This window comes from Polypterus senegalus, chromosome 15 (assembly GCF_016835505.1).
Source record: "Polypterus senegalus isolate Bchr_013 chromosome 15, ASM1683550v1, whole genome shotgun sequence".
Lineage (NCBI taxonomy): Eukaryota > Metazoa > Chordata > Cladistia > Polypteriformes > Polypteridae > Polypterus > Polypterus senegalus.
The window spans coordinates 94,027,646-94,055,014 of record NC_053168.1 but is presented as its reverse complement, the minus strand read 5'-3'; the positions used below and the strand labels follow the sequence as shown (position 1 = coordinate 94,055,014).

The window sequence follows — 27,369 nt, the reverse complement described above, 5'->3', positions numbered from 1 at the left end:
GATAGAAGAGCAACTTTGACTGAAATAACCACTCGTCACAACCGAGGTATGCAGCAAAGCATTTGTGAAGCCACAACATGCACAATCTTGAGGCGGATGGGCTATAACAGCAGAAGACCCCACCGGGTACCACTCATCTCCACTACAAATAGGAAAAAGAGGCTACAATTTACTCACCAAAATTGGGCAGTTGAAGACTGGAAAAATGTTTCCTGGTCTGATGAGTCTCGATTTCCGACGAGACATTTAAATGGTAGAGTCAAAATTTGGCGTAAACAGAATGAGAACATGGATCCATCATGCCTTGTTACCACTGTGCAGGCTGGTGGTGGTGGTGGTATAATGGTATGGGGGATGTTTTCTTGGCACACTTTAGGCCCCTTAGTGCCAATTGGGTATCGTTTAAATGCCACGGGCTACCTGAGCATTGTTTCTGACCACCATGTACCCATCCTCTGATCCACGTAGAATTAAGGCAGTTCTGAAGGCGAAAGGGGGTCAAACACCGTATTAGTATGGTGTTCCTAATAATCCTTTAGGTGACTATGTATGTATGTATGTATGTATGTATGTATGTATGTATGTATGTATATATATGTATATATATGTATATATATATATGTATATATGTATATATGTATATGTATATATATGTATATATATATATATACTGTACAAGAAGAGAGCTGCTGTACGCTTATCCGCACTCTACTGACTGCGCTGAGACCAGAGATATCACTTCCTGACGCCTTTTTTCTGATATTTGACTGTCTGGTTCAACTAGACTTTTTTATAATTTTAGCTGTCCTCCTCTCTCCCACTATCCTCCACATCCTCTTGGCTTGTGAACTGCTGCTCCGCTCCCACTATTAGCATGTACAGCCCCCTCTCGCCTGCCCACCTGTCCATACTCCTTGCTACTGTATTAAGCTGCTACACCCCTGCTATTACCAGGTACAGCCCGCTCTCGAATCCCCACCTCCCCTTACTCTTTGCTTGTCAACTCTGCTCCGCGTCATCCGCACTATTAGCTTAAGCAATATTTGCCCACTTGCCTACTCAGCCCTTGCCATCACTGCAGATCATTAGATCTGCCTGTGCCTGCAGATCTGCGGCTGTCATCTCACAATGTCATGCAAGATGACAGCCGGGCGCTCAACTAAATTAGCCAGGCGGAGCGCACAGCTAAAAGATGCTAGGGAGAACACTGAACTATTATTGTTTTTGATATTATTATTATTATTATTGCTAATTTACTGAGCTTACATAATATTTTATGTATTTCTTTGCTGGTGGTAGAACACAGTCTGCGTTTCAATCCAAATTAAAGTGAACATTTTCTGAGACATTTTTGACACCCTTTTATCTACTGCCAGAAAAAGTGCTCTGTTGAACAAACCTAACGTTTAACCTCCATATGCAGACACTAGGAACAAATAGCAAAGGAAGCCAATATATTCTTAACAGACTTTTTTCTTAACTTTGTCTTTATATATCAGTTTATGCATGCAGAGAATCATGAATTTGTGAATAGCTCTGTTTGTAAAGCCACATACATTTTAAAGGCTGAATTTCATCTACTTTTTCAAGCATCAGTTCATGAGTACTTTATCTTTTGAGAATATTGTACCATGAGCAAAAAATAATTTACTGTATGATTATAGTTACTTTGGGCCTTCAAAATCTTAATATTTCTCCTTTTTCACAGCTCTGCTGCAGATTTTTTTATTTTATATTGGAACTTGAAAGCCAATTTTCAAATAACAAAGCTAACCAGTCCTATCCCCTTAACTCCTCCAAAATAAAATCAAATTTTGAAGATCCCTAAAGTCCTACTGTCTACCACACTAACTACACTACTAACGAACTTCCTAATGTTAGTGCTAAATTTACCCTTAACAAGTTTTGCACTGTTTCCTTGTATTCTTGTTGAACTCATTTTAATGTAATAGTCTTGATCCCCTATACTAATTTCCTTCATTATTTTAAACAATTCAATCATGTCACTTCTTAATCTCCTTTTCCTTAAATTTAAAGCATTCAGATCTTTTAATCTTTCCTCATTACTTGTCCTCTGTAGGCCCTGAATTAGCCTATTCACTCTTCCCTGAACCTTTTTCTGGCACTTCTGTATATTTTTATAGCCTTTTGGCCAAAACTGCACACAGTACTCCAAAAGAAGCACTTTCAATGCGTTGCAGAGTTGGACCTTCTTTATACTCTACACATTGTGCTGTAAAACCTAACATTCTTAACACTAAAATCCCTGAAGCCTAGGAAATAAACTTGTCATCCTGGCCCACCTTAAATTCCTTTGCATTCTCCTCATCAGCGTGTTTTGTTTTGCAAATGTGTGGATCATCACAAGCAGCAAGTAGCTTGCTATCCCACTCCCCCACCCTGATGGAGCTGATGTCCGGCGCAGATTTCGTCCAGCTCAAGTCTCTCTTTCGTGGTGTGAGGTATTTGGAGTTGTATAGGGTCAATGATATATTGTTATTCAGAATACATACATTTCATGTGTATTCCGTGTCTACAAAGATATACACATACTTTAAACAGAAACTTTTTCCATGTTATACTAACGTGAAGTGTATAATGTGTGAAGACTTTGCTCCAAATATCAAATAAACACATGTGCATTTATTCAACAATATAACCAAAGAAAAAAAAAATCATTCAATTTACATGTTGCAATCAATGAATTAAAAACCCAAGTTCAAATGTCAATCGACAGAAGAACTGCTGCCTTGTAATTAAAAGGTTTCAGTTTCGGGTGCTCCGCATTTTGAATAGTGAGCTGCTATTATTATTATTATAATATAAAAAAAACATACATTTGATTTGAGTCTGTAACACCTGGTGTAAATTTAGGTACTTGTAAAAGTGTTTTTTTTTTTTTATTATTCAGTTTTATTCTGTCAGTGACGTTAATGTGGTAAAATGAACTTGCCTCTCCCTCTCTGAGTTGATGGCATTTTATTTTTTCTTTTTTGTAATATAGACATGCTTTGCACAGTTTACTTAATGTTCAGAAGAAGTTGTATAAAATCTAATAAAACTGCTTAACTTAGTGATAATGACTTTTGTATTTTGACTTATGTCAAATATTGAAGTGGGGGTTTGGGGGTGGATAGAAAGAGAGCAAGCCATTTCTGATCTGTCCTTTTCATCCCCACAATTTAAGTGCTAACACAACAGTAGGTATCATAGCTGTTACTCCTTGCAATATTGGAAGTTTAGATTAAAGCTATCATACGTAATAATGTACAACCTTAATTTAAAATTATAAAATGACAACAAAAGTTCAGAAGCAATGTCTCTATGACCAAACAGTTTTATGAGCTGGAATGTCAAAGTTCTCAATCACGAACTATAGAGAAAGAAAGCATTCTCTCATCTAACAGGTCTAAATGCCAAGATAGTATTTTTATAGGAGACTCGCTTAATCAACAAGGAGCAGTTTCAGCTGCAGAGACTGGACTGCCAAATATTCCACTCCACCTTGACAAAAAAAAACTAGAGTTGTGGGAATCTTAATTCACAGGATAATTTTATTTGTAGTATCAGAACCTGCATAATCCTACATAATTATAATGGCCAGAAACTTTAATTGTTTTTTAAATCCAGACCTGGAAAGGTCACCAGCTACAGGGGTTACAACAACTAAAACTGCAAAGTAATCACACAGTTTTTAATTGTTCATAACTTAACTGACCCATGGAGATTTCTAAATCCATACTTAACAGCATATTCCTTTTTCTCACCAGTACAATATTGTTACTCAAGAATTAATTATTTCTTTATAGATAACAATTTCTTGCCCATGATCAAATCTTGCAAATACAACGCTATTGTTATCTCCGACCATGCCCCTCTGATCACTATGCCCCACATACTCATATCACAGCTGGCGCCCCGTCATTAACTAGAATTTATATCCAAGCAAATTGATTTTTTTAGAGACATATGCGTCCTCTGAGGTTTCTGCAGGAATACTCTGGGGAAACTCTGAAGGCATTTTTAAGAGGACAGATTATCTCATATCTTTCCCACAAAAATAAATCAGAAACCAAGAAGGCATCAGAGTTAATCAGTGAAATTACTAGAATAAATCCAGAATGCACCCAGTCTCCAAATGAGGCACTTTTTAGGAAAAGATAGGCTTTGCAATTAGAACTCAATCTCTTGACAACAAAAGAAATGGAACAACTCATTTTTAAATTACAACATCTGTATTATGCACACTGAGAGAAGGCTAATAAGATCTTAGCGCAGCAAATTCATAAGCAGGAAGTTTGCAATGCAATATCAGTAATCACATTTAGAGACTACTGTAAGTCCTTATATTTTACTCAGTTTAAAGAATACAACACACAATCTAATGCTTTTTTTGATACCACATTACATATACCACATATATATTCTAAGTGCACAGGAATTGTATACATTTCTGACATTATCAGAATTACTAGATGCTATAATCTCACTTCAGAGTGGGAAAGCAGCAGGTCCTTGTGGCTACCCTGCTGAATTTTATGAAAAATTTTCAATTAAGTTAGCCCTGTTCTTATTAGCAACATTTATAGAAGCCAGAGACAAAAAATTCTACCTCAAACTTTTCACCAAGCATTAATTAGCATTTTTTTTCTAAGTAAACTAAGGACTTTTTACAATGTGCATCATACAGACCAATTTCACTTCTGAATAATGATGTTAAGATACTCTCCAAAGCCTTGGCTAGAAGGATTGAGAAAGTGCTCCCTTGTAATATCACTAAAACATTCTTGGAAGAAAATACTTAGTTTGTTAGTACAGTATATAGTGCATCCAGAAAGTATTCACAGCGCATCCCTTTTTCCACATTTTGTTATGTTACAACCTTATTCCAAAATGGATTAAATTAATTTTTTTCCTCAGAATTCTACATGCAACACCCCATAATGGCAACGTGAAAAAAGTTTACATGAGGTTTTTGCAAATTTATTAAAAAAAAAACAAAAAAAAAAAACTGAGAAATCACATGTACATAAGTATTCACTGCCTTTGCTCAATACTTTGTCGATGCACCTTTGGCAGCAATTACAGCCTCAAGTCTTTTTTGAATATGATGGCACAAGCTTGGCACACCTATCCTTGGCCAGTTTCGCCCATTCCTGTTTGCAGCACCTCTCAAGCTCCATCAGGTTGGATGGGAAGCGTGGGGTGCACAACCATTTTAAGATCTCTCCAGAAATGTTCAATCGGATTCAAGTCTGGGCTCTGGCTGGGCCACTCAAGGACATTCACAGAGTTGTCCTGAAGTCACTTCTTTGAACCTTGGCTGTGTGCTTAGGGTCATTTTCCTGCTGAAAGATGAACCGTTGCTCCAGTCTGAGGTCAAGAGCGCTCTGGAGCAAGTTTTCATCCAGGATGTCTCTGTACACGCTGCAGTCATCTTTCCCTTTATCCTGACTAGTCTCCCAGTTCCTGCCGCTGAAAAACATCCCCACAGCATGATGCTGCCACCACCATGTTTCACTGTAGGGGTGGTGTTGGCCTGGTGATGAGCGGTGCCTGGTTTCCTCCAAACGTGATGCCTGGCATTCAAACCAAAGAGTTAAATCTTTGTCTCATCAGACCAGAGAATTTTGTTCCTCATGGTCTGAGAGTCCTTCAGGTGCGGGAGGCCACTGTGCTCATTGGGACCTTCAAAGCAGCAGAAATTTTTCTGTAACCTTCCCCAGATTTGTGCCTCGAGACAATCCTGTTTTGGAGGTCTACAGACAATTCCTTTGTCTTTATGCTTGGTTTGTGCTCTGACATGAACTGTCAACTGTGGGACCTTATATAGACAGGTGTGTGCCTTTCCAAATCATGTCCAATCAACTGAATTTACCACAGGTGGACTCCAATTAAGCTGTAGAAACATCTCAAGGATGATCAGGAGAAACAGGATGCACCTGAGCTCGGTTTTGAGCTTCATGGCAAAGGCTGTGAATATTTATGTACATGTGCTTTCTCAATTTTTTTTTTTTTTAACCAGCCTGTCAGTAAAACAGATGACACATGCATATGTAATGTATGTATAGCTGTGCTGACATCATTCATGGCTTTTTTTTTTTTTTAAATATATATATATATTTATTTTTCTTTTAAATAGGTTTGTTATAGTCACAGACAGGACCGGGGGAAAACAAAAACAAAAGAAAATGGAAGAAAGTGTGGAAAGAGTCAGATGGTGGACAATGGAAGAAAAGATAAAAAGGAGGATAGAGAGAGAGGGGGGAGACAAAACAAAACACCGACAATCTGCTTCAATACCTGTTGAGAGGAGAAAAAAAAAAAAAAAAAAACAGCAGGCAAAAACACAGCAACCAACATCTGTATCAATCACAGTGATTAATAAATATTAAATGCTATTGAACAGCACAGTACTAATACAGTACTAATATTACAAGATAGGATTAGAGGGAGCCACTAGGCAAGACAGTGTGTGTCTGTGATTACCTGATTATACACACGTGTTCACCTGTGTGCACACCCGTATATGTGAGCGCACTTGTATTCATAAGGTTCTTCCATGTAAATGTCTAATAGTGTGTGTGGGGAACAGCAGCCCCGCTCCCCAGGACCCGAAGCAGATATGTAGGAGACCCGTGCCCCAGACATCCAGAGAAACCCCCGGACACAGGAGTCGTAGGTGGATCCACGCAGGGATGACTGCAGCCCCCACTCAGAAAAGAGCAGAGGAGAGCCCCGGAGGAAGGTCATCCAGCAGCCACTGTGCCAAAGCCCTGGGGGGCCATGGTGGCGAGCCCGCGGGCCCCGTCGGCAGTCGGCCGCACCAGGGAGGACCGGGCCACGTGCCCCGGGATCCAAGAGCCCCCCGCCCACCAGCTGGGGCCTGACACAGCTGTGAGATCCAGGTCCCGCCAAGCAATCGCCGGGAGTGAGCCAGCACCCACCCGAGTATCCAGCCCAGGACATCGAGAACCGCCAACACTACAGCGGTTGGGGGATCATCCACCGGCAGGGAGTGGGGGGAGAGTAAGGCCCCCTCCCCTGAGGGAGCTTGCGATGTTTTGAGTGAGGTGGAGTCTAAGATCTGACCTGACACAAAGACATAGACATACAGGCACACGTATACACAAGCATACGTTCCCACCTTCATGTGCACGTATACAATCGCTCACACACTCATCCAACATGGAGACATACAAAAATGAACACTGTACACACACTCCCACTCCCCATGTATACTTTACCTCTGGGGTGTAGACCAGGAGGACCGCCCCAGCTCCCGCAGTAGTCCGGAGGCCCACCAGCCCAGAACCTGACTCGACGGCCAGCTCCTCCTCTCAGCCCCCAGCCCCAGCCGGCGAACAGAAAGAGCGGGGCCCCGCCTCTCCCGCTCTAATATGATGTTGGTGAGTGTTGTTCTGAAGTGCTTTTAAAACAGGAGGAGGATATGGCTCTGAACACCTCTCCTCCCGAGAACCCTCACTGTCTATGTGTGATTTAAAATTGAGAAGTAGACACTGGCCAGAGGTAAGGATGAATGAACAGACCGCCCTCTTGACACCATTCAGTGTGTCCACCCCCAAGGCCCTATATGTATGTGTCATGAAAGGGTAGGTAATGGGAATGTCTAAGTTGTGAATTAAAATAGAGATACAGGTGGTCACTAGGGGACAAAGGAGGAATACCTCCTCTGTACCCCAGCAACTCACCTGCACCTCCAGGCCCTACATGAGTGTTGGTGTGATGGAGCGGGAGAAGGGGAGCATTAAGGGATGGGAAGGAAAGGTAGAATGGGGGGGAATGCCACCCCCACCCCGGTGCCAGCTCCCCTGCTGACCCCCATAGGCACCCCCGCTCCCCAGAAACCATCCAGGGCAGGGGGCCCAGGCCCGACGAGACCAGGGCCCACGCCAGCTGTACCACCAGGCGACCCGGAGAACGGCGCAGCCCTCCGGCCCCCACCACCATGCAAAAACTATGCCCATCCCAACATTCAGTCAACTCCCAAACTACATATGACAATAGAAACCCAGGCCGAGTCCATCCTCCACCTCTGTTAACTCCCCCCGCCTGCAGAGTGGGCACCTCATGAGCAGGGACCACCTGCAGACAGATGGCAACAACTTCCCCGCCAGCTAACGAGGCCCCCAGTTCCGCCGATGCGCTGAGAGCCCCCGCGCCAGGGCCGTGCCCAGGTATATTCACTGACCCACAACCCCGGCGACACACCCCACAGGACCCAAGCCCCCCAGACCCAGCCAGAACCCCAGCCCAGAGGCGGAGCAGCCCCAGAACCCCAGGCCCGCCCGGAGCCTCCCGGGCGCAGCGCGGCTACCAGGCTGGCAGCCCACGTCCACCAGCACAGGCTCCGCCAGTAGCGAAGCATGCAGCTACCAGAGACGCATCATCCAAGAGCCCCCCATGCCCCGTCCAGGCCAGGACCACAGCCCCAGCGCTGACATTTTTTTATTTTTAATAAATTTGCAAAAATCTTTAAACTTTTTTCATGTTGTCATTATGGGATGTTGTGTGTAGAATTCTGAGGAAAAAATAAATTTAATCCATTTTGGAATAAGGCTGTAACATAACAAAATGTGGAAAAAGTAATGCGATGTGAATACTTTCCAGATGCACTGTATGTACAATTCTGACTATAGCCATGCTGGGCATATTAAAGTAGTCATATTTAGTACATTTTTGCATATCCCATGCATGCAAGGAGTACTTGAAGTGTGTGATTCATATACATCTCCAGGTGCTGAGTATCTTCTCTGGTGATGCTCAGCCAGGCCTCTAATGCAATCATCTTCAGCTGCTGCTTGCTTCGGGTACTTGTCCCCTAAACCATTCTCCAGCATATGGAAGACATGTTCAATTGGATTTAAATCGGGTCACTCGCTTGGCCATTCAAGAATTTTCCATGTTTTAGCTCTGAAAATCTCCTGTGTTCCCTTAGCAGTATGTTTGGGATCATAAACTTGTTACAGAATGAAGCAGTGTACAATTTGTTTCAGGTATTTACGGGAACTTCAGGAGATAAGAAGTTTAATGTTGTGAATCTTGCATATACAGTATATATTAAAGTCAATGTGTGTATGTATGTTCCAGTATCACATCCGAAAGCCGATTTTAATGAAACTTGATAGACATGTTTCACATTGGTCAACTGAAATACTGTAGGGTGAAAAAAACCATAACCCACCCCCTTCTGGGTGATCTTACGGTCTTGTATGCATGTTATTCATCATTCAAGAAATAATGTAATAAACAAAAAAATAAAGCCACAAACATTTTTAATGCAGATAATGAAAATGAAGATTAAATACAAGTAGAACAGTATGGTGATGAGTAGAGAATATTGTCAAAATGAAAATGGCATAATCCTATAATATTTAAATATGGTAGAGTTTAGGCACTGAACTAATAAGGACCGAAGGAACTGGAAATTATGAAATATGGGTATATAACATAAATAAGGAAAAATTACCCACTATATATTTAAAGTGTGTGTGTGTGCGCGCGTATACAACTCCCCAGGCAGACACTCAGTCTAGTCTCACCCTCTGACCATCTAACTGCCATAGTTGGGTGTTAAGTGGGTGTCACCTTAGCCTGGTCCAGCTGCTCGGGTCCTTTGCAATGAACATCCTGCAAGACAGATCGCCCTCAGGGAAATACACCACATGGTCGTAGTGCCATAACTGATGCTTCCTCAATGTGCCTCTTTTGGGACTGAAAGGTGAGCAACCACTCATTCAACACAGGAGTCTGGTCGTCTTCTCAGGTAACTGGATGGCATTTGTGTCTTGTATCCATATAGCAAAGCAGGAAGCACCAGGACTCTACAGACACCAGTCTGCACAGCATTCACAGTACCAGCGTACAGGCCATATCTCGTATTTATTTATATTTATATCTCTATCTATTTCTCTCTCTCTCTCTCTATCTATCCATCTCTCTCTCTCTCTATCTATCCATATCTCTCTCTCTCTCTCTCTATCTATCCATATCTCTCTCTCTCTCTCTATCTATCCATATCTCTCTCTCTCTCTCTCTCTGTGTGTGTGTGTATGTATAAAAATAGTCATGTGAAAAGGAGGTACACCACATGATTCAATGGCTTGTAGACTGTAAAAATATAAATAACAAATAAGTAATTGTTTTCTGTATGACTTTTAGTCTCTCACATTATTGCAGAGGAATTTTGGCCCACTCTTCTCTTTAACGTTGCTTCAGTTCATTAAGATTTGTGGGCATTCATTTATGCACAGCTCTCTCCTGTCCCCTGAGTGTCAAGTTATTTGTCCGAGAGATCATTTAAAAATCTTTCACTATATCATATAGTTGAGGTATGCCACACACCGACATGAACAATACTTTGTTTGCAAGCGACATTTGTCGACTTTACACTCCTAGTAATCAATGTGTTTCAATATTTACGGTTGACCTTTAATATGGTATGGAATCATACGTGTGGTGTTTCATAAATTGTTACAAATATTTGAAAGAAATCATAGTAATTATTCTATATAAAGAACACAAAAGTGTTATGCATCAATCCAAAAGTGTCGACCAGAAGATTTCAACTAATGTGATGAACCCTCCCACTGACTAAGCAAATGTGAGGTATAGGCTGAAAACTGCAAACAGTGTTAGACTGCTCTTCCGATTTTTTTTTTTTTTGGTATGCTCTCACATATCCCTTCAAAACACAACAGCAAATATCTATAAGTGACACATTACTGCTTAGTATTGGATCTTCTGATTAAAACATGCCCAAGCATATTATTTATTGTATGATGCATCACTCATGAGATATCCTCCAAATAAGATGTGTTGCTAGGCAAGCTTTGACAAGTACACTTCACATTTCTGGGTCATTTCTGACTCAATAGGTCACACACTCAAAAAACCTCATACCATTGAATGGCAATGACTGTGACATCTTCAACAATATGTAGATGTCCTTATATGACCATATATGGACATGAGACAGCTGAAGAAGTGTGTAATGAAAAATACACTATTTGAAGAAGGAGCAAACATCTTAAATATTTTAATGTAAATATGTTTGTGAGGTGGGGTGGGTACTTAGATGCAAGAGTGTATTAGGGGATGGGGTTCAGCGTTTTTATGTGATTCAATGTTAAATTTGAGACAAATATAGATTCTGTTCAGAGAACTTATTTGTCTGGTTTTAGTGAAACGTTGGCCATCTTGCCTGTATTTTGTGAATAATAAGACTTTATTTTGGGGTACACCCAAGTGGTGGGGTATGCTGAAAAATGCCCTTTGGGTATAAAGGGGGTCCCACCACAGCATTTGAATCAGTTTGAAGTCTGGACTTTGACTGGGCCATTGCCACATCTTCATTCTTTTTCACTTATTCCGTTGTAGATTTGGTGGTGCACTTTACATCGTTGTCCTGTTGCATGATCCAGTTTTGGCCAAGCTTTAGCCACCAGACAGATGGCCTCACATTTGACACTAGAATACAGAGGACTCCGTGGTTGACTCAATGACTGCATGGTGCCCTGGTCCCGTGGCTGTAAAACAAGTCCACCAAGTGCTTGACAGTTGGTTTGAGGTGTTTGTACTGAGATGCTGTGTTTGGTTTTCACCAAACATGGTGCTGTGCATTATGGCCAAACATCTCCACTTTAGTCTTCTCTGTTGAAAAGACATTGTTCCAGAAGTCTTGTGTTTTTTTCAGATGAAACTTCGCAAAAATAGGCCATGCTGCCATGTTCTTTTTAAAGAGAAGAGACTTTCTGCTGGCAGCCTATCCAAGCAAGCCATACTTGTTCAGTCTTTTTCTAATTGTACTGTCATGAACTTTAACATTGAACATGCTGAGGCCTGTAGAGTCTGAGATATAGCTCTTGTTTTTTTTGGCATTTCTCTGAGCATTGCTTGGACTGACCTTGGGATCAATTTACTGGGACTTCTACTCCTGAGAAGACTGGCCACTGACTTGAATGTTTTCCATTTGTGATATTCATTTTCACTGCAGAACAATGGGATTCAGAGTGCTTAGAAATGGCCTTGTATTCCTTCTTATATTGATGGGCAGCAACAGTTGCTTCTCTGAGATCATTGCTGATGTCTTTCCTCCTTGGCATTGTGTTAACACTCACCTGAATGCTCCCGAGCAGCAAACTGCCAAACCTTCTGCTTTTATAGAGAAGTCACCTTTGCTGATAATCATTTAAGCAAGCACAATTGATTAGCAGTACTTGGCTGCTCCTTACCCTTTTAAATACTTATGGAAGCAGTAAGGATGTACTTAATTCTCCACACACTGTTTCTGCATTTTGGCTTAGTTTTTGTTAAATAAATAATGACAGAATATAATATGTCATGTTTTTGTTCATCTGAAGTTGTATTTACCTAATTTAAGACCTGCTCATTTTTTTTTTTTTATTATGTCCTGATAAGTAAAACCTTAAAAATGAAAGAGGGTGTGCTTTCTTTTTCACCTAACAACTCGTGTGTGTGTGTATATATATAGAGTTCATCCTGATTCATTGTCTGATTCCATGTCTTCATATTTCCTAATTAGTCACTACTCTTACAGTTATTTTCCACATTATGCCTTGTAGTAATTGATCAGTCTGTGCTCAGTCAAAAGTCCCAGCATTATATTTAAAATATTTATGTTGTTGTCTCTTTTTTTCCCCTTCTCTCTCTAGGTTGGCACTTTAGATGTGCTGGTGGGGCTTTCAGATGAACTCGCTAAGCTTGACTCATTTGTTGAAAGGTAAATACTTTCCTCTGTGGTGTTTATATACAAGTTCAAAACCCATTTAACATATGGCTCAGCAAGATCATTAATAATTGATATTTTAACACAATTATAATTTAGTAATTTTAAATGTAAAAAGCTTGATGTAAAATGCAGTGTTTCATTTTATAGGTCAATTAGTAGATTCCAGAAGACTATAGCACCGCAATTACTGAGTTATGGCTTCATCTAGCAGTGCTTTTTCAAGGCATCCCTGCCAGTAGCTTGAGAAACATAAACCTGGAATTTTTGTAATGTAAATTAATAATTGGTCAAACTAGTATGTGGCTTCAACTTTGTTGTCAGCCTTGCAGTGTTTACTCATGTTCTTAACAATTTTCTGTGCTTTTGGCCATGTAGCCTGTTTTATAGCTGCATTTAGCTTTGCTCTTACAACATTTAATTGTATGTTTATCGACTCCAGCATGTTCTAGGCCAGGTTCAACCTTTTCAGTCATACCTTTTACCATAATTGGTTTAATTTTATTTTGTATCTCTGACTGTATGTTGTCACAATGTGCATTTAAGATCTGAAGGTCATCTACAGAAAATGGTGCATCTAGACTTAAGTCTTTTGTTTGCAAGAAGAGTTTGGAAAAAAAGCCAAGTGTGGCTGAGTGTATAAAATTGGGCTGTCTTTTCAACCACTACCCATGGATGAAAATACTGTATTTAACTTAAGAAATTCAGTGACAGCTTTTTACTTATTCCCCAGGGGGAATTTTCTCTGTTTACAGAAGTTCTTTAAATAATTTTATTTATCTATACTAATAAAAGGCAAAGCCCTCACTGACTGACTGACTGACTCACTCACTCACTGACTCACTCATCACTAATTCTTCAACTTCCCGTGTAGGTGGAAGGTTGAAATTTGGCAGGCTCATTCCTTACAGCTTACTTACAAAAGTTGGGCAGGTTTCATTTCGAAATTCTACGCGTAACGGTCATAACTGGAACCTACTTTCATCCATATACTGTATAGATATGGTCATAGCTTGCAGCTCGGTCGCCGTGTGAGGTGGAGTTGCGTCTCGCATCATCACGCTTCCCACGTAATTGAGTGCCTGCCCATATAAGGTAAATATTCGGGTGAAGGACTGTGCTTAGCATATTCATAAGTGCAGCTACTGCGGAAACCCTCCCTCAGCGAAAGTGTGAGAGAAACTTTTAAGTGCCGGGTCTGAGCTAAAATTAAATAAAGCCGTGGACATTGCAAGATCACACAACACATCAGTCTGTGTCTGGCAAATATTGTCCAGAATCTTACCATGGAGTTGGTGCTAGTGCGCACGAGGATCTTGTGCTCGGAGTGCCTGCGGTGCGGTGCGTTCAGTGGCCTCGTAGAGTTCCTCATATCGGCTTCTATCCAATCAATGAGTCTGAATACGGTGACGTTGCCATACGCCTGCTAGAGGGCCCTACTGACACCAACTCAAAATCTGATTGGTTGAAGCAACAGTTTAATCGACATTTATTCTGTGTTAGAGGGCCTGCAGAATGGATTGTGAAGGCCTCTCTGCCTGGCAACAAATGATGGCTGAAATGTGATTGGTTAAATGCTTTAATACGAAAATGCATGTCTGGAAGCAGCACAACCATCGGATTAAACTTGTATCTCACGAATATGCTGAGGGTGCTGGGGTTGTTGGGGTTAAAGGATGTTAGCGCGGCTTTTAAAAAGGGGACCAGGGACCAAAAGCAAAAGGAAGATTTTGTAATTTGTGTTACAAATTCCTGTCTGTTTACCTTCTGTTGGGTTACCTGTATTTTTTCATTTTGTCCTGGATCGTTTTGTGCGTCTGGATTGTCAGCCATCTGCCTGTGTACATGACGACTATAAGTGGATTAATGGTCATCATGCAAAGAAAGGAGCGCTCCTGAACCCGTCCACCCATCTTCACCATTTCAGGAACATTCCCATTCAATGTGCGGATATCTGGACTATCTATTTTCATCATTACATTTCATCCGTTACCATTTTTCATGAACGTTTTTCATGATTTGCTTTGTGTTTTGTTTGTGCTTTGTTGTATTTAATGTGTAATCGCTGTAAGGGGAAAAGGGTTTGTATCGTTTTCATTACGTTCTTTATTTGTTGTTTGATTACCAGTTTGCTTTGTTTTTGTCTCTGTTTGTGAGTGCGTGCAGTACGGGCCAAGGCTGGGTGCGTCCCTGGAATATTTAGCATAAAAATAAATAAATCACCGTCATCTTGACGGTGTGAATCTTAGCGGCACCAGACTGCTAGAGCGTTATTCATTGTAATTGTAATGCATCTCCAGCTGAGTGTTCTTGTGTTTTCTGTTTTGTTTCTCTTAACCCTTAAACCCCCACAACCGGCTATAATTGCTTCCCAGTGCCATTTGCGAGCATGCAGGAGCTGATCAGTCTGTGCTGTTCATTCGTTGAGCAGCCAGCTCATGACCCCTGCAAGCCCCTTGTGAGCAGGGAGGCTGAACGCACCCCTAGAAGACATGGATGCTCCTCAAAAAAACCCTCTTAAAAATGCTAATAGACTACTTTCACATTGCTCCCTTACTTGCTGGGCTTACTTGTAGCTGTAACGTGATATGCTTCTCTCGTGAAGGTACGTTTACTTAAAAGCCTGAACAGCACCTGTCCTTTTTGGCTGATTGCTTTGTTTCTCTCTCCTCCCCCAGACATCCTCTGCTCCTGTTGGGGGTCCCGCTCCCGTTGTGTTTCCCTATGATGTTTGTCTATTCTTTAATTGAGAACTAACTGCATTCTGAGCTTGTTTTACTTCTGAAAGAGACATGTTTGTTTGAAGTGTTTGAATAAAGTTCATGTCTCTACAATCTTCTGTGTTTCTGTGCAATTCTGTGACCCACGCGTGACACCCTGCAGTACTGCAGCCTCACTGTCCCTGGGATTGAGCCACTGCACTCGACTAGCCTGCCAGCATCAACGCTTACCTCTTTTTGCTTGAGCGCAGCCAGTTCAAGCGCAGTTGGCTCGGTAATTTACTGAGCCATGGCGTCAGCTGCACTTTGTATGTATTGTTCCAGTAGTTTTTTAAATAGTTTTTACAGTTCATTAGCTGTATCTAAAATGATCAGTGTTGCAGTAATTGTGATGCTCTTTGCATGAAAAAAATGTGTTACATTAAAATTTCACTTTTTCTTTGTGAATTGTGACGTTTACTTAAAGTGCAGCAAAAAAGTATTTGGCCTCCAGGGATGCATTAACCCCCAAGTGTGTGCCAGTTTAAGGGTTAAAGCCCCAAGATGCTGCCGAAATACCTTGCACCTTCTAAGGCTTCTGACAATGAAAATGCACTTGCATAAATTACAGTACATATAGCGGTAACATCTGTATTTTACATTCTAGAACTGTGGGTGACATATCAGTACAGTACTGTACAGTATACAAGTTTACTGTTACATTCTTTTTTTAGGTAATATATTAAACTGAGTTTGAAAAAAGTGTTTTGGGGGCATATTTAGGGTTTAAACTATAGTAATTTTTTTAAACACATCCAAAATTCGCATTTTTTCCACAATTTGCGGGTACTCTAGGAACGTAACCCCTGAAAATTTTGCGGGTGTACTGTATTTGTATTATTCATATTAATTTGCATGCCTTGTTGTGGTTGTAATCAATGACTACGTTTTTTTTATTTTCCCGATCTTGCCCAATCTCCACATTTTGGTGTATGGTGGTGTTTCCTTTGTACTCCAGGACATGCAGAGGAAGGAATAATACAGAAAGATCAGTTCTGTGCTATATGCAATCATCAAATTCAAATGTTAGCAGTTCCCACACACCCAAGGACCATTCTTCCTACATTTACAACATGTGTACTTGTTGCAGTGTACACACGTCTCTCTATGCTGTGGTTCCTATTACATTGAAGGGGCACCTGACCCTGACTTGGGTTTGCTTTCCTGGGGGAAGCAGTGACCTTGGAACAGAAGCTTGTCAATGTTGCATCCTCTCTTTCTTTTTGCATCGCCTTTTCTTGTAAGAAGCGATGAAGAAGTTCCTCTGCAAGAGGAACAAAGAACATTCTTCTTTTCCCATTGGACCCGTGCATGCCTTGTACAGTACATGTGCATTGATTGTGTCCAAGTCAAGCATGTTGTAGCACACAACAACCAGCCACGTGCATGTTCCTGCTCGCACTGAATAAGCTCACACCTTCTGGTCCATGAAGTCAACGCAGCACCGGGCAAAAAAAGAAAGAGACAAATATATGTGACATTTTGAAGAAGTCATTTGATGACGTGTTTCCCCAAAAGTAAGACCTAGCAGTAATTTCTGATGTACCGCTAATATAAGCCCTCCCCCGAAAATAAAAGCTGCCATATTTAACCTAGAAGCTGCCCTGGTTACAAGGTAAGGCGCTTTTACAAGTACAGTGGAACCTCGTTTCACGAACGTCTTGGAACACATACAAATCGGTTTACGACCAAAAAGTTTGCCAAACTTTTGCATCTGTTAATGATCTCACACTCGGTATACGAACAAGCCAGTTGATTTCCGCATGTGTTCAGTCTCTCCCTGTGCATTCCCTGTGCAGTCAGCGTGAGAGAGCGTGACACACACACACACTGTGGTATATTGTTAATTAAGGTTTTAAATAGATAACCAATGAATAAATAAAGGGGAGTGGTTAGTAAAGTGTAATGGAGACGGGCGTCTTTGGTAAAGTTCTTTTTCGTGTGCTCTAATAAATTAAATGCCTTTCTGAGTTAACCATCTGCCTTGAACTGAATCATACACTGAAGCTTCCAGAGCAAATAAAGCATTTTACATGGTGTCAGAAGTGGAGAGAGTTCGTCCTGTAGATAACTTAATGAACTTTTCTAGCCGAACCGCAGCGAGAGCTGCCAGTTGTGAAATAGAGAGACCCGGAGCACTTACAACAGTGCTGGCAGTAAGTTGTTTCATTTGCTTTTAAGTCCGCACCAGTGAAATGGACCAGTTTCAGCCTCCGCCGCCGCTAGTCCTAACCGGCAATGTTAGTGAAAATTGGCATAGATGGGAGCAGAAATATAGGCTGTATATGACATGAAGTGCAAATCGCCATTTTGTTGCATACATTAGGAGAGGACGCGCTGGAAGTTTACAATACACTTGAAATAACTACGGCAGATCCAGAAACGATTACAGTAGATGCAGTTTTGGAATCTTTACAAAAAACTATTGCACACCCAAGAAAAAATTGGTATTTGAAAGACATCAGTTTTGGACTTACAATATGCAAGAGCCGCTGCAGACTGATTTGTTACCGAACTCCAGAAACGGAGCAAAAACTGTGAATTTGGCCCTACAGAGAATGATATGATAAGGGATAAAATTGTCTTCAGTGTTAAAGACAAGCATGTAAAAGAAAAACGTCTCGGAGAGCCTCGTCTGACTTTAGAAAAAGCCATTGACATTTGCAGAGCTTCAGAGATAGCCAGAGAGCAAATTAACATAATGACAAAAGTGAAATTAGAAAATGAAATGCACATGCTCACCCGGGCACAAAAAGCACAGACACATAGCAAACAGTAAATTGTTCAGAATATGGTAAGGAATCAGCATAGAGACAAAAATGATCAACTGGTTTCTTACAAAAGAGATAGAGGTGATACAATACCTTGCAACAGGTGTGGGAAAGAGCATCGTCCCAAAACATGTCCAGCATATGGTCTGAAGTGCAGAAACTGGCAAAATGAACCATTATGCTAAAATGTGCTGGTCTAAAGCAGAACAGTCTCCTCAGACTGTGGATGCACTGTTTGTTGGAATCTTACAGTTTTCCCCAGTTGAATGTGCTACAGCCAGCTGAAAATGGAGCTTGGCATGAGATCTTGTCAGTTCAAGGGGTTCCAGTAAAATTTAAACTGAACACTGGTGCAAATGCCAATGTGATGTCAGTAATACAATTTCAAACACTCCGAGGGGACATATTTCTCGAACCTACCAAAACAAAGCTGATTGCATATGGTGGAGCCAGGATCAATCCTGTTGGGTGTACCTACCTGAGATGCAGTACTGCTGGGACAGAAGCAGAATTAAAGTTCTTCATCACTAAACAGCCTTTTGCCTCAATCTTAGGGAGAGAAGTATGTGAACAGCTGAATCTAGTCAAACAAGTTGACAAGGTACAAGTGCACTCACCAGCAACCATACAAGAGTTAGTGAGCACGTATCCTGATGTATTTCAAGGTCTGGGTGAATTCCCTGTTGAACGTCACATTCATATTGATCTAGAGGTGACACCAATTATACACGGCTGTCGGAAAATTCCATTTGCTGTTATGGACAAACTGAAAGAAACACTGTTATCTAGAACAGCAAAATGTTATCATATCAGTAACAGAACCGACAAAATGGGTTAGCAGTCTGGTGATTACAGAAAAGAAAAATGGCAAACTCTGAATATGTCTAGATCCCCGGGAGTTGAACAAGGCTATCAAAAGGCAACATTACTCCATACCATCCCGCAATGACGTCCACAGCAAACTGGCTGGAAAAAAAATATTCACCATTCTGGATGAAAAGGATGGATATTGACAAATCAAGTTTGATAAAGAGTCATCAGTGCTCTGCACTTTCAACACTCCATGGCGACGGTACAGATTGAAACGTCTCCCGTTTGGATTTAAATCTGCAAGTGAGGTCTTCCAACAGAAGAACATTTGGAGACATACCTGGTGTGCACATCATAGCAGATGACATGATTATTGCAGCTATAGATGAAAAGGAGCATGCAGAGATCCTTCAGTAGGTGATGCGGAGAGCAAGACAGAAAAGTATTAAATTCAATGAAGAGAATATACAATATAAGTTCGGAAAAGTTAAATATATGGGACACATAATGACAAGAGGGGGAGTACAGCCAGATAATGACAAAGTGAAAGCAATTGTCAATATGCCAAACCCAGAAGATAAGAAGGCTTTGCAGCGCCTACTGGGCATGATTAAATATCTGGCACAATATATTCCCAATGAAGCAGCAATAACGGCACCCTTGAGACAGTTGTTGAGGAAAGACGCACACAGGCTCTGGAGTCCTGAACATGATACAGCACTGGATAATCTCAAGAAATTACTGATGGAGGCACCAGTACTAAAATTCTTTGATCCAAAGCAAGCAATAGTTCTTCAGGCTGATGCTTCAAAAGATGGACTTGGTGCATGTCTTTTGCAAGAGAGACAACCTGTTGCACATGCATCCAGAGCTCTGATACCATCAGAATGCAACTATGCACAGATCGAGGAGGAGTTGCTGGCCGTAGTTTTTGCTGCAAGGAAGTTTCATCAGTACATTTTCGGTGTCCCAGCAGTTGTGCAATCAGATCATAAACAACTGGAAGCCATCTTTACAAAGCCCTTAGGAGAGACGCCAGCACGTCTGCAAAGGATGCTTCTTCAATTGCAACGCTATAGTAGGCATTCGTCCATCTCGAAAGATGATGTTTGCGCTCTGGAATGATCTTCATTTGTGTATTTGGGGGCAGCGTCTGGAGTGACTCAGCAGTCCGATCCTAGATCGACAGTCTCTTCTACAGTGGCTGCAGGTGAAGCTGGATGGGGGGCCCCGAGTCCTGTTTCTGCTGTCTCATTTTTCTCCTTTGCCTTCTGGTTTCCATCTGTTGACTGCGATGTTGCTCACCCCTCTTGATGCCTTCATGGACAGTCTGGCGCCAGGCGTTCCGGTCATCAGCAAGCTGTTCCCAACTGTCAGGGTCGATGCCAGTCAGCTTGAGATCGCGTTTACAGACATCTTTGAAGCGAAGATGTGGGCGACCAATGGGGCGGTGTCCTGCGGCCAATTCACCATACAGAATGTCTTTGGGTATGCATCCATCTTGCATTCTATGCACGTGGCCCAGCCAACGTAAGCGTCTTTGGCATAGAAGAAGGTGTATGCTCAGTGAGCTGGCTTGATCAAGCACGGCAGTGTTGGTGACTTTGTCTTGCCACGTGATGTTAAGGATGCGTCGGAGGCAGCGAAGATGGAAGCTCTCGAGGCGGTCTTCCTGCGGGCGTAGGTGGTCCAGGCCTCACTGCCATACAACAGAGTGCTGAGAACGCATGCATGATATACCTTAAGTTTGGTATTCTGTGTTAGATGGTTATTGGACCACACACGTTTGCTCAGCCTGGCCATGACGCTGGCTGCTTTGGCGAGCCTCTTGTTAATCTCGTTGTCGAGAGACAAGTTGCTGGTAATAGTGGAGCCCAGGTATATGTATTTATCGGTGGTCTCCAGCACTTCATTGTCGATGGTGATAGAGGGTGGAGCAGAGATGTCTTGACCCATGACGTTGGTCTTCTTGATGCTGATTGTCAATCCGAATTCCCTGCATGCCTGGGCAAAGCGGTCCATTAGCTGCTGGAGGTGTTCCTCTGTATGTGACATTAGGGCAGCGTCATCAGCAAACAGCATGTCCCTGACAAGGACAGTGCGAATCTTGGTCTTTGCTCTTAGCCGGGCCATATTCAGCAGCTTTCCGTCACTCCTAGTGTGTAGGTAAACACCCTCGGCAGAGCCCTTGAAAGCAAAGTTTAGCAGCATTGAGAAGAAAATGTTGAATAAAGTAGGTGCTAGGACACAGCCCTGCTTGACGCCACTTTTGATTGTGAAGGGTTCTGAACTGTCCCCGTCGTAACTGACCACTCCCTGCGTGTTGTCGTGGAAAGAGGTTATAATGCTGAGCAGCTGAGGTGGACAACCGATCTTCTTTAGTAACCGAAACAGGCCGCTCCTGCTTACAAGGTCGAACGCTTTAGTCAGATCTATGAAGGCGATGAATAATGGCATCTGCTGTTCTCTGCACTTCTCTTGAAGCTGGCATACTGAGAAGATCATGTCAACTGTGGATCTTTCTGGCCTAAAGCCGCATTGTGACTCGGGATACACAATTCGCGAGGATCTGAAGGCGTTCCAAAATCACGCGGGCAAAGCTTTGCCCACCGTGCTCAGCAGTGAAATACCCTGTAGTTGTTGCAGTCGCTGCGGTCTCCCTTGTTCTTGTACAGAGTGACAATCTTGGCGTTGCGCATGTCCTGTGGAACTTTGCCTTCCCTCCAACACATACAGAGGAGCTCATGGAGTGGTCTGAGAAGAGCTGGTTTTCCGCATTTGATAATCTCTGTCGGAATACCATCATCACCCGGTGATTTTCCGCTTTTCAAGCAATCAATGGCTTTGCTGAGTTCATCCATGGTAGGTTCGGTGTCCAGCTCCTGCAGAACTGACAAGTCTTCTATGGCGTCCATCGCTGTCTGAGTGACAGAGTTTTCTTTGGAGTACAGTTCCAGGTAGTGCTCCACCCACCTTCCCATTTGTTTGTCTTTGTCTGTGATGGTCTCGCCTGATTTGGACTTTAAGGGTGCAGTCGTCTTTATTGGTTTGCCTGTTGCTTGCTTGATGCCCTCGTACATGTTTCTTGTGTCGCCAGTGTCTGACGCTTGCTGAATGCTGCTTGCCAGCTGGAGCCAATAGTCGTTTGCGCAGCGACGAGCAATCTGTTGGGCTTTTCTTCGGGCAGCCTTCAAGTCTTGGAGGTTGTACTGACTTGGGTCGTGTTTATAGTTGATCAGTGCCCTTCTCTTAGCGTCAATGACGGGCTCGAGCTCTGCAGCATTGGCCTCGAACCAGTCAGTGTTCTTGTGCTCCTTTTTGCCATACGTCAGGACGGCAGCTCTGTAGATGGTGTTCCGGAGTAAGTTCCATCTGTCCTCTGCATTTGGCTCTTGGTCACAATTCTGCAGTTCCCCCAGTTGTTCTATAAATTCCTTGTTCTTGATTAGGTCGGTGGTCCGGCAGGTGTTGATTTTGGCTGACATTTCTTTTTGGAGGTGGAGCCTCTTGGGGCATAACTTAATCCTTGAGGCAACGAGGGAGTGATCTGTATCGCAATCAGCGCTATGGTAAGCTCTGGTGTTGTGGATGCTGTTCAGAAATTTGCCTGGTGATGATCAAGTCCAGCTGATGCCAATGTTTTGATCTTGGGTGTCTCCATGATGTCTTGTGACATGCCTTGTTCTGGAAGTAGGTGTTTGTCACACATAGGCTGTGATAGCAGCAGAGTTCGAGTAATCTCTGGCCATTTTCGTTCATTTTCCTATGCCATGGTGACCTAGCACACTTGGCCAGGATTCGTGGTCAGAGCCGACCCGGGCATTGAAATCTCCCAAAAGGTAGAGGTGTTCTGAAGTAGGGACTGCGGCAACAGCACTGTTTAGTAGCTCATAGAACTGATCTTTAGTTTCGGTGCTGGCTTGCATGGTTGGTGCATAGGCATTGATCAGATTTACGTAGCCTGTACTTGTGAGAAGGCGAAGTGTCATTATCCTTTCTGTGCCCGGTTTGCATGGCTCAATCATATCTAATAGAGAGTTGTTTATTGCAAAGCCCACACCATGTTCTCTGACTTCGTCATCTTTCTTTCCCTGCCAGAAGAATGTGTATTCTTTCTCCTTTATGCTTCCAGAGTCCGCAGTCGTGTTTCCTGGAGGGCTGCGATGTCAATATGCAGCCTTGCCAGCTCATTATTGATGACTGCTGTTTTGCGAGCATCACTTATGTCCTGTACACTATCAGACAGGCCTGGTGTCATTGTTCTTACGTTCCAAGTTCCAATTCTCAAGTGTCGTTCTTTCTGTTTGTAGTTTGATTTTGTTTTTATTGTTTGGCTTGGTGCTTACTTTACAGTCTGCTTGTCGGCCATATTAATGTCCTGAGCCCTACGCACCCAGTAGGGCAGACAGACTGTGACGAGACAACACCTTATTGACTGGGGGCTGCCCAGTTTGAGGCGGGCGGTAGCTGTCCAATGAGATAAGGTAGTCTCTCCCACCGCGAGGCAACCCCTGGCGCCAGCTCTACGTCAATCGAGCAGGTGGCTTATAACCGGTAGACTGCTGCCTTCCGTGTTTTGTCGACGCTGAATAGCGAAGCTGGAGTGTCCTCTCCAGGGCGCAAGCCTGGGCAGCATGTTGAGGAGAGACTGATGTTGCCCATGTACCAGTTCCCCTCTCTCCACACATCAGATGTTTACAAGGGAAAGGCATAGCCTATACATCTTGGCATCCAAGGTGTCGCAGGAGTTGCCAGAAAGCTATGAGACAAGCATATAGCAAACTGCCTTAGGGACTCCGACTCCTGATTTGTCTTCGGGGTTTACTCCCCTAGCCTTCCCCATGAATGGGTCTAGCCACAAGGCAGGGGAGGTTTGGGATCAGAGTTTTCCTTCTCCTAGATGAGTAGCCTTACAAGGCTAACTAGCCCCATCTGCCCGAAAATTGCAACGCTATAATCTTCAAATAAAGTATACACCAGGCAAGCATAAGCACATAGCTGATGCGTTATCCCGAGCATTTGATGTAGAAGAAGCTAATTGTTTGGTGACATTATCATCCCTACCAGAATGAGGTTGATGATACTTGAAAAGTTGCACATTGCTCATCAAGGTATTCAAAGAACCAAAGAACAAGCACGTAAGTACAAGTACTTGCCTGGCATGTCTACAGATATAGAACAAATGATAGGAAAATGCAGTGCTTGTCAACATCTCCCAAGAAATCAACTAGAACCCCTAAAAAGTCATGACTTACCTGAATTGCCATGGTACAAAGTTGGTGTAGACATATTTTAGCTACAAGGTCAGTCATTTCTTCTCACAGTGGACTATTTTTCTAAATACCTAGAAGTACAGCAGATTAGGGACAAAACAGCACAAACAGTGACTGCAAAACTGAAAGCTGTGTTTTCAAGGCATGGAATTCCTAAAGAAGTGATTAGTGACCACTTCCTTTTGCAAGTGCTGAGGTGCGGCACTTTGCCAAAGACTGGGATACAACATGGAAGTTCTCCAGCCCTTGATATCCCCAGTCAAACGGTATGGCGGAGAGAACAATAAAGGCGATCAAACTGATGCTTAAGAAGGCTTTCTAATGCACATCTTGCTTTACTCAGTGTGAGAAATACACCAGTTGCAGGATTAGGTTTCTCACCAGCAGAGTTATTGATGGGCCGTGTTCTCAGAAGCACCCTCCTTGTAACAAGTCCCATGCTGAAAGCCAGATACACAAAGAAAATGAAGCAGAGACTAACACAGCAGCAACAAAAACAGAAAACTTATTTTGATCAACACACAAAGTCACTTTCTGTCCTTGGTCCAGGAGCAAAAGTCAATGTAGAAACCCAGCAAGGCTGGAAAATAGCAATAGTGGTATGAAAACGTCAAGAACCAAGGTCATATGACATTGTGACTTCAGCAGACGAGCAGTATAAACGCAACAGACATCTTAGGCCACGCAATGGTGACACTTTTGTAGTTCATGAGGATGAAGAAGACCACTGTAGTACAGAACAGGTGCCGACACAAGAAAATGCAGGTATACTACCTCCAGAAAGCCACCAAGGGGAAGACCAAATGGACAGTCAAGTTCGAGAAAGATCCACTAGAAGTGGCAGGGTTGTAAAAATACCTGAAAGATTTAAAGATTTTGTAATGGGCAACAGTCAAATGTAAGATCCAGCAGGAGGCCAAGTACTCAAGACCTCTGAGTCTCAGGACTACATAAGCACACAGTACTCAGCAGTGAACTGATAATATGAAGAAAAAATTGTGCATGTGTACATAGTTGGTTATTTTCTAATGCAAAACAGTATGAAAGAAAAGGAAAAGTGATTGTTTTTGGGGAAAAAGGGGGATGTGGTATATTGTGAATTAAGGTTTTAAATAAAGTTGTTATAAACCAGATAACCAATGAATAAATATGGTTAATAACAGAGAGTAATGGAGATGGATGTCTTTGGTAAAGTTCTGTTTCGTGTGCTCCAACTCTTTCTGAGTTAACCAACTGCCTTGCACTGAATCATTTACAGAAGCTTCCAGAGCGAATAAAGAATATTACACACACACACACACACACCCAGGCATGCGACACATACACATATGAGAGAGCGAGGAGCGGGGCTGGACACAAGGCAGTTAAAGAATGCACTGGGCTTGTTTTTGTTTTCACTTCTGTTTACAGCGATTGGTTCGTAGCGTGCATTGTTGCAATGTTACTTTTCTTGGTGGTTTATTAAATTATGGATTTTTCAAATGTTCATTTTTTCCCCCTGTGCTTAAAACTCATTAAAAAAAAAAGTGTTTTTAGCGAGCGGTTGATAGCGCTGTAGCACAAAATCTTGCAGTGTTAGTTTTCTCTGTTGCTCAAGGTTTTCTCAGTGCTATTTAATGTTTTTACATTTACTGTACTATTACGCTGTGCATTCTATGGTATAATTAACTATATTTGTGCTTAAAAACTTAAAAAAAAAAAAAAAATTTAAATTAAAAAAATATTTACATTTATACGTTCGTATGGTCTGGAACGGATTAATTGCATTTAAAGAGAGAAGAATAGATCAGATAATGATTCCTGCAGGAATGACAGCCTATCTCCAGACGCTTGACATTGCAATAAACAAGCCATTCAAGGACCATTAAAGAAGTCTATGATTACATTGAAAACAGAATGGATAGAAATCAGCGGGGGAACTTTGTGAAGCCTAAACTGAAAGAGGTGGTGACTTGGATGAAGAATTCATGGGATAAAATCACTGAAAGCTGTGTTGCCAATGCACTACGAGCAGGTTGCCTGGACAAGAAGTGTTCATTTAAGGAGAGCAGTATTGCTGCACATGGGAGATTGGGGCCATTAACTCTAAAGGAATTGGAGTCAAAAGAAATCCAGGAAGGAATTGCAGGTTCAGATGTGGAGAGTTATGATGATATTCTAGAAGAAGATGAAATGATTGTATTTGAATAAATGTAGAAGCAGTTAACATACGGTAGTTTGTATAACATGAATACATGTTGATTGTTAAACCAGAGTTAACATAGGAGGTGGTGCCCAAGGGAGTCTGTGATACCGGTAGCACTGTGCTGGCTGGGGTTTTGGCGTGCACGTATTTCCTGCTGCAGTGGGCGTGTGGCTGTGGGCTTTTGTTTCCTGCTGGGGAGGGGTGCTGCATTTCACCTTTTTTTAGGCGAGAAATCTTTTCTCATTTGGGAATGGGTGATGTGCGGCATTTTTCCCCGGCGGGAGGTGGGGGTTCGCGGCTGCGTGCTGGCCACAAGGATCGAGAACGACAGAAGACGGGGTTGAAACTTGGGGCACTACCTCGGAGTAAGTTGTTCTGTGCTTGCCTGCCGTGGCGGAGGAAGTGTGTGCTCCGGGGGCTCCATCCAGCGCGGCACTATTGCGGATTCTTTTGGGTACCCCCTCGTACAGTAGTTTGTAGAACATGAATACTGTACGTGTTGACTTGCTTGTTGAACAGGCATTAACGTACCAGTAGTTTGTACCGTATAATGAACAGGAATAAATGTACTTTACTTTTTTGAACTTGAAATAAGACCTACCTGAAAATAAGCCCTAGTGCATTTTTGGACCTAAAATTAATATAAGACACTGTGTTATTTTCAGGGAAACACGGTAGCTACTGATATACATTAATTATCGAATTGCTTAGAAAAAGGAAGGCAAGGTGTAACACCAACAATAATGTAATATCACAAAGGGCCATAAACGGTTCACAATGTGATCTTAACATTTAAAATTTT

The 27,369-nt window shown here is 42.3% G+C and overlaps 1 protein-coding gene across 3 annotated transcripts in view; it reads left to right on the top strand.

Moving 5' to 3' along the window:
- Nucleotides 1-27,369, top strand: part of LOC120515778 (V-type proton ATPase subunit C 1-A) — a 349,765-nt gene that overhangs the window by 89,969 nt on the left and 232,427 nt on the right. For all 3 annotated transcript variants that reach the window (XM_039737077.1, XM_039737076.1, XM_039737078.1), the window contains exon 3: nucleotides 12,696-12,763. In XM_039737077.1, coding sequence (XP_039593011.1) covers nucleotides 12,696-12,763 — 68 coding nt within the window. The remainder of the gene's footprint in view (nucleotides 1-12,695; nucleotides 12,764-27,369) is intronic.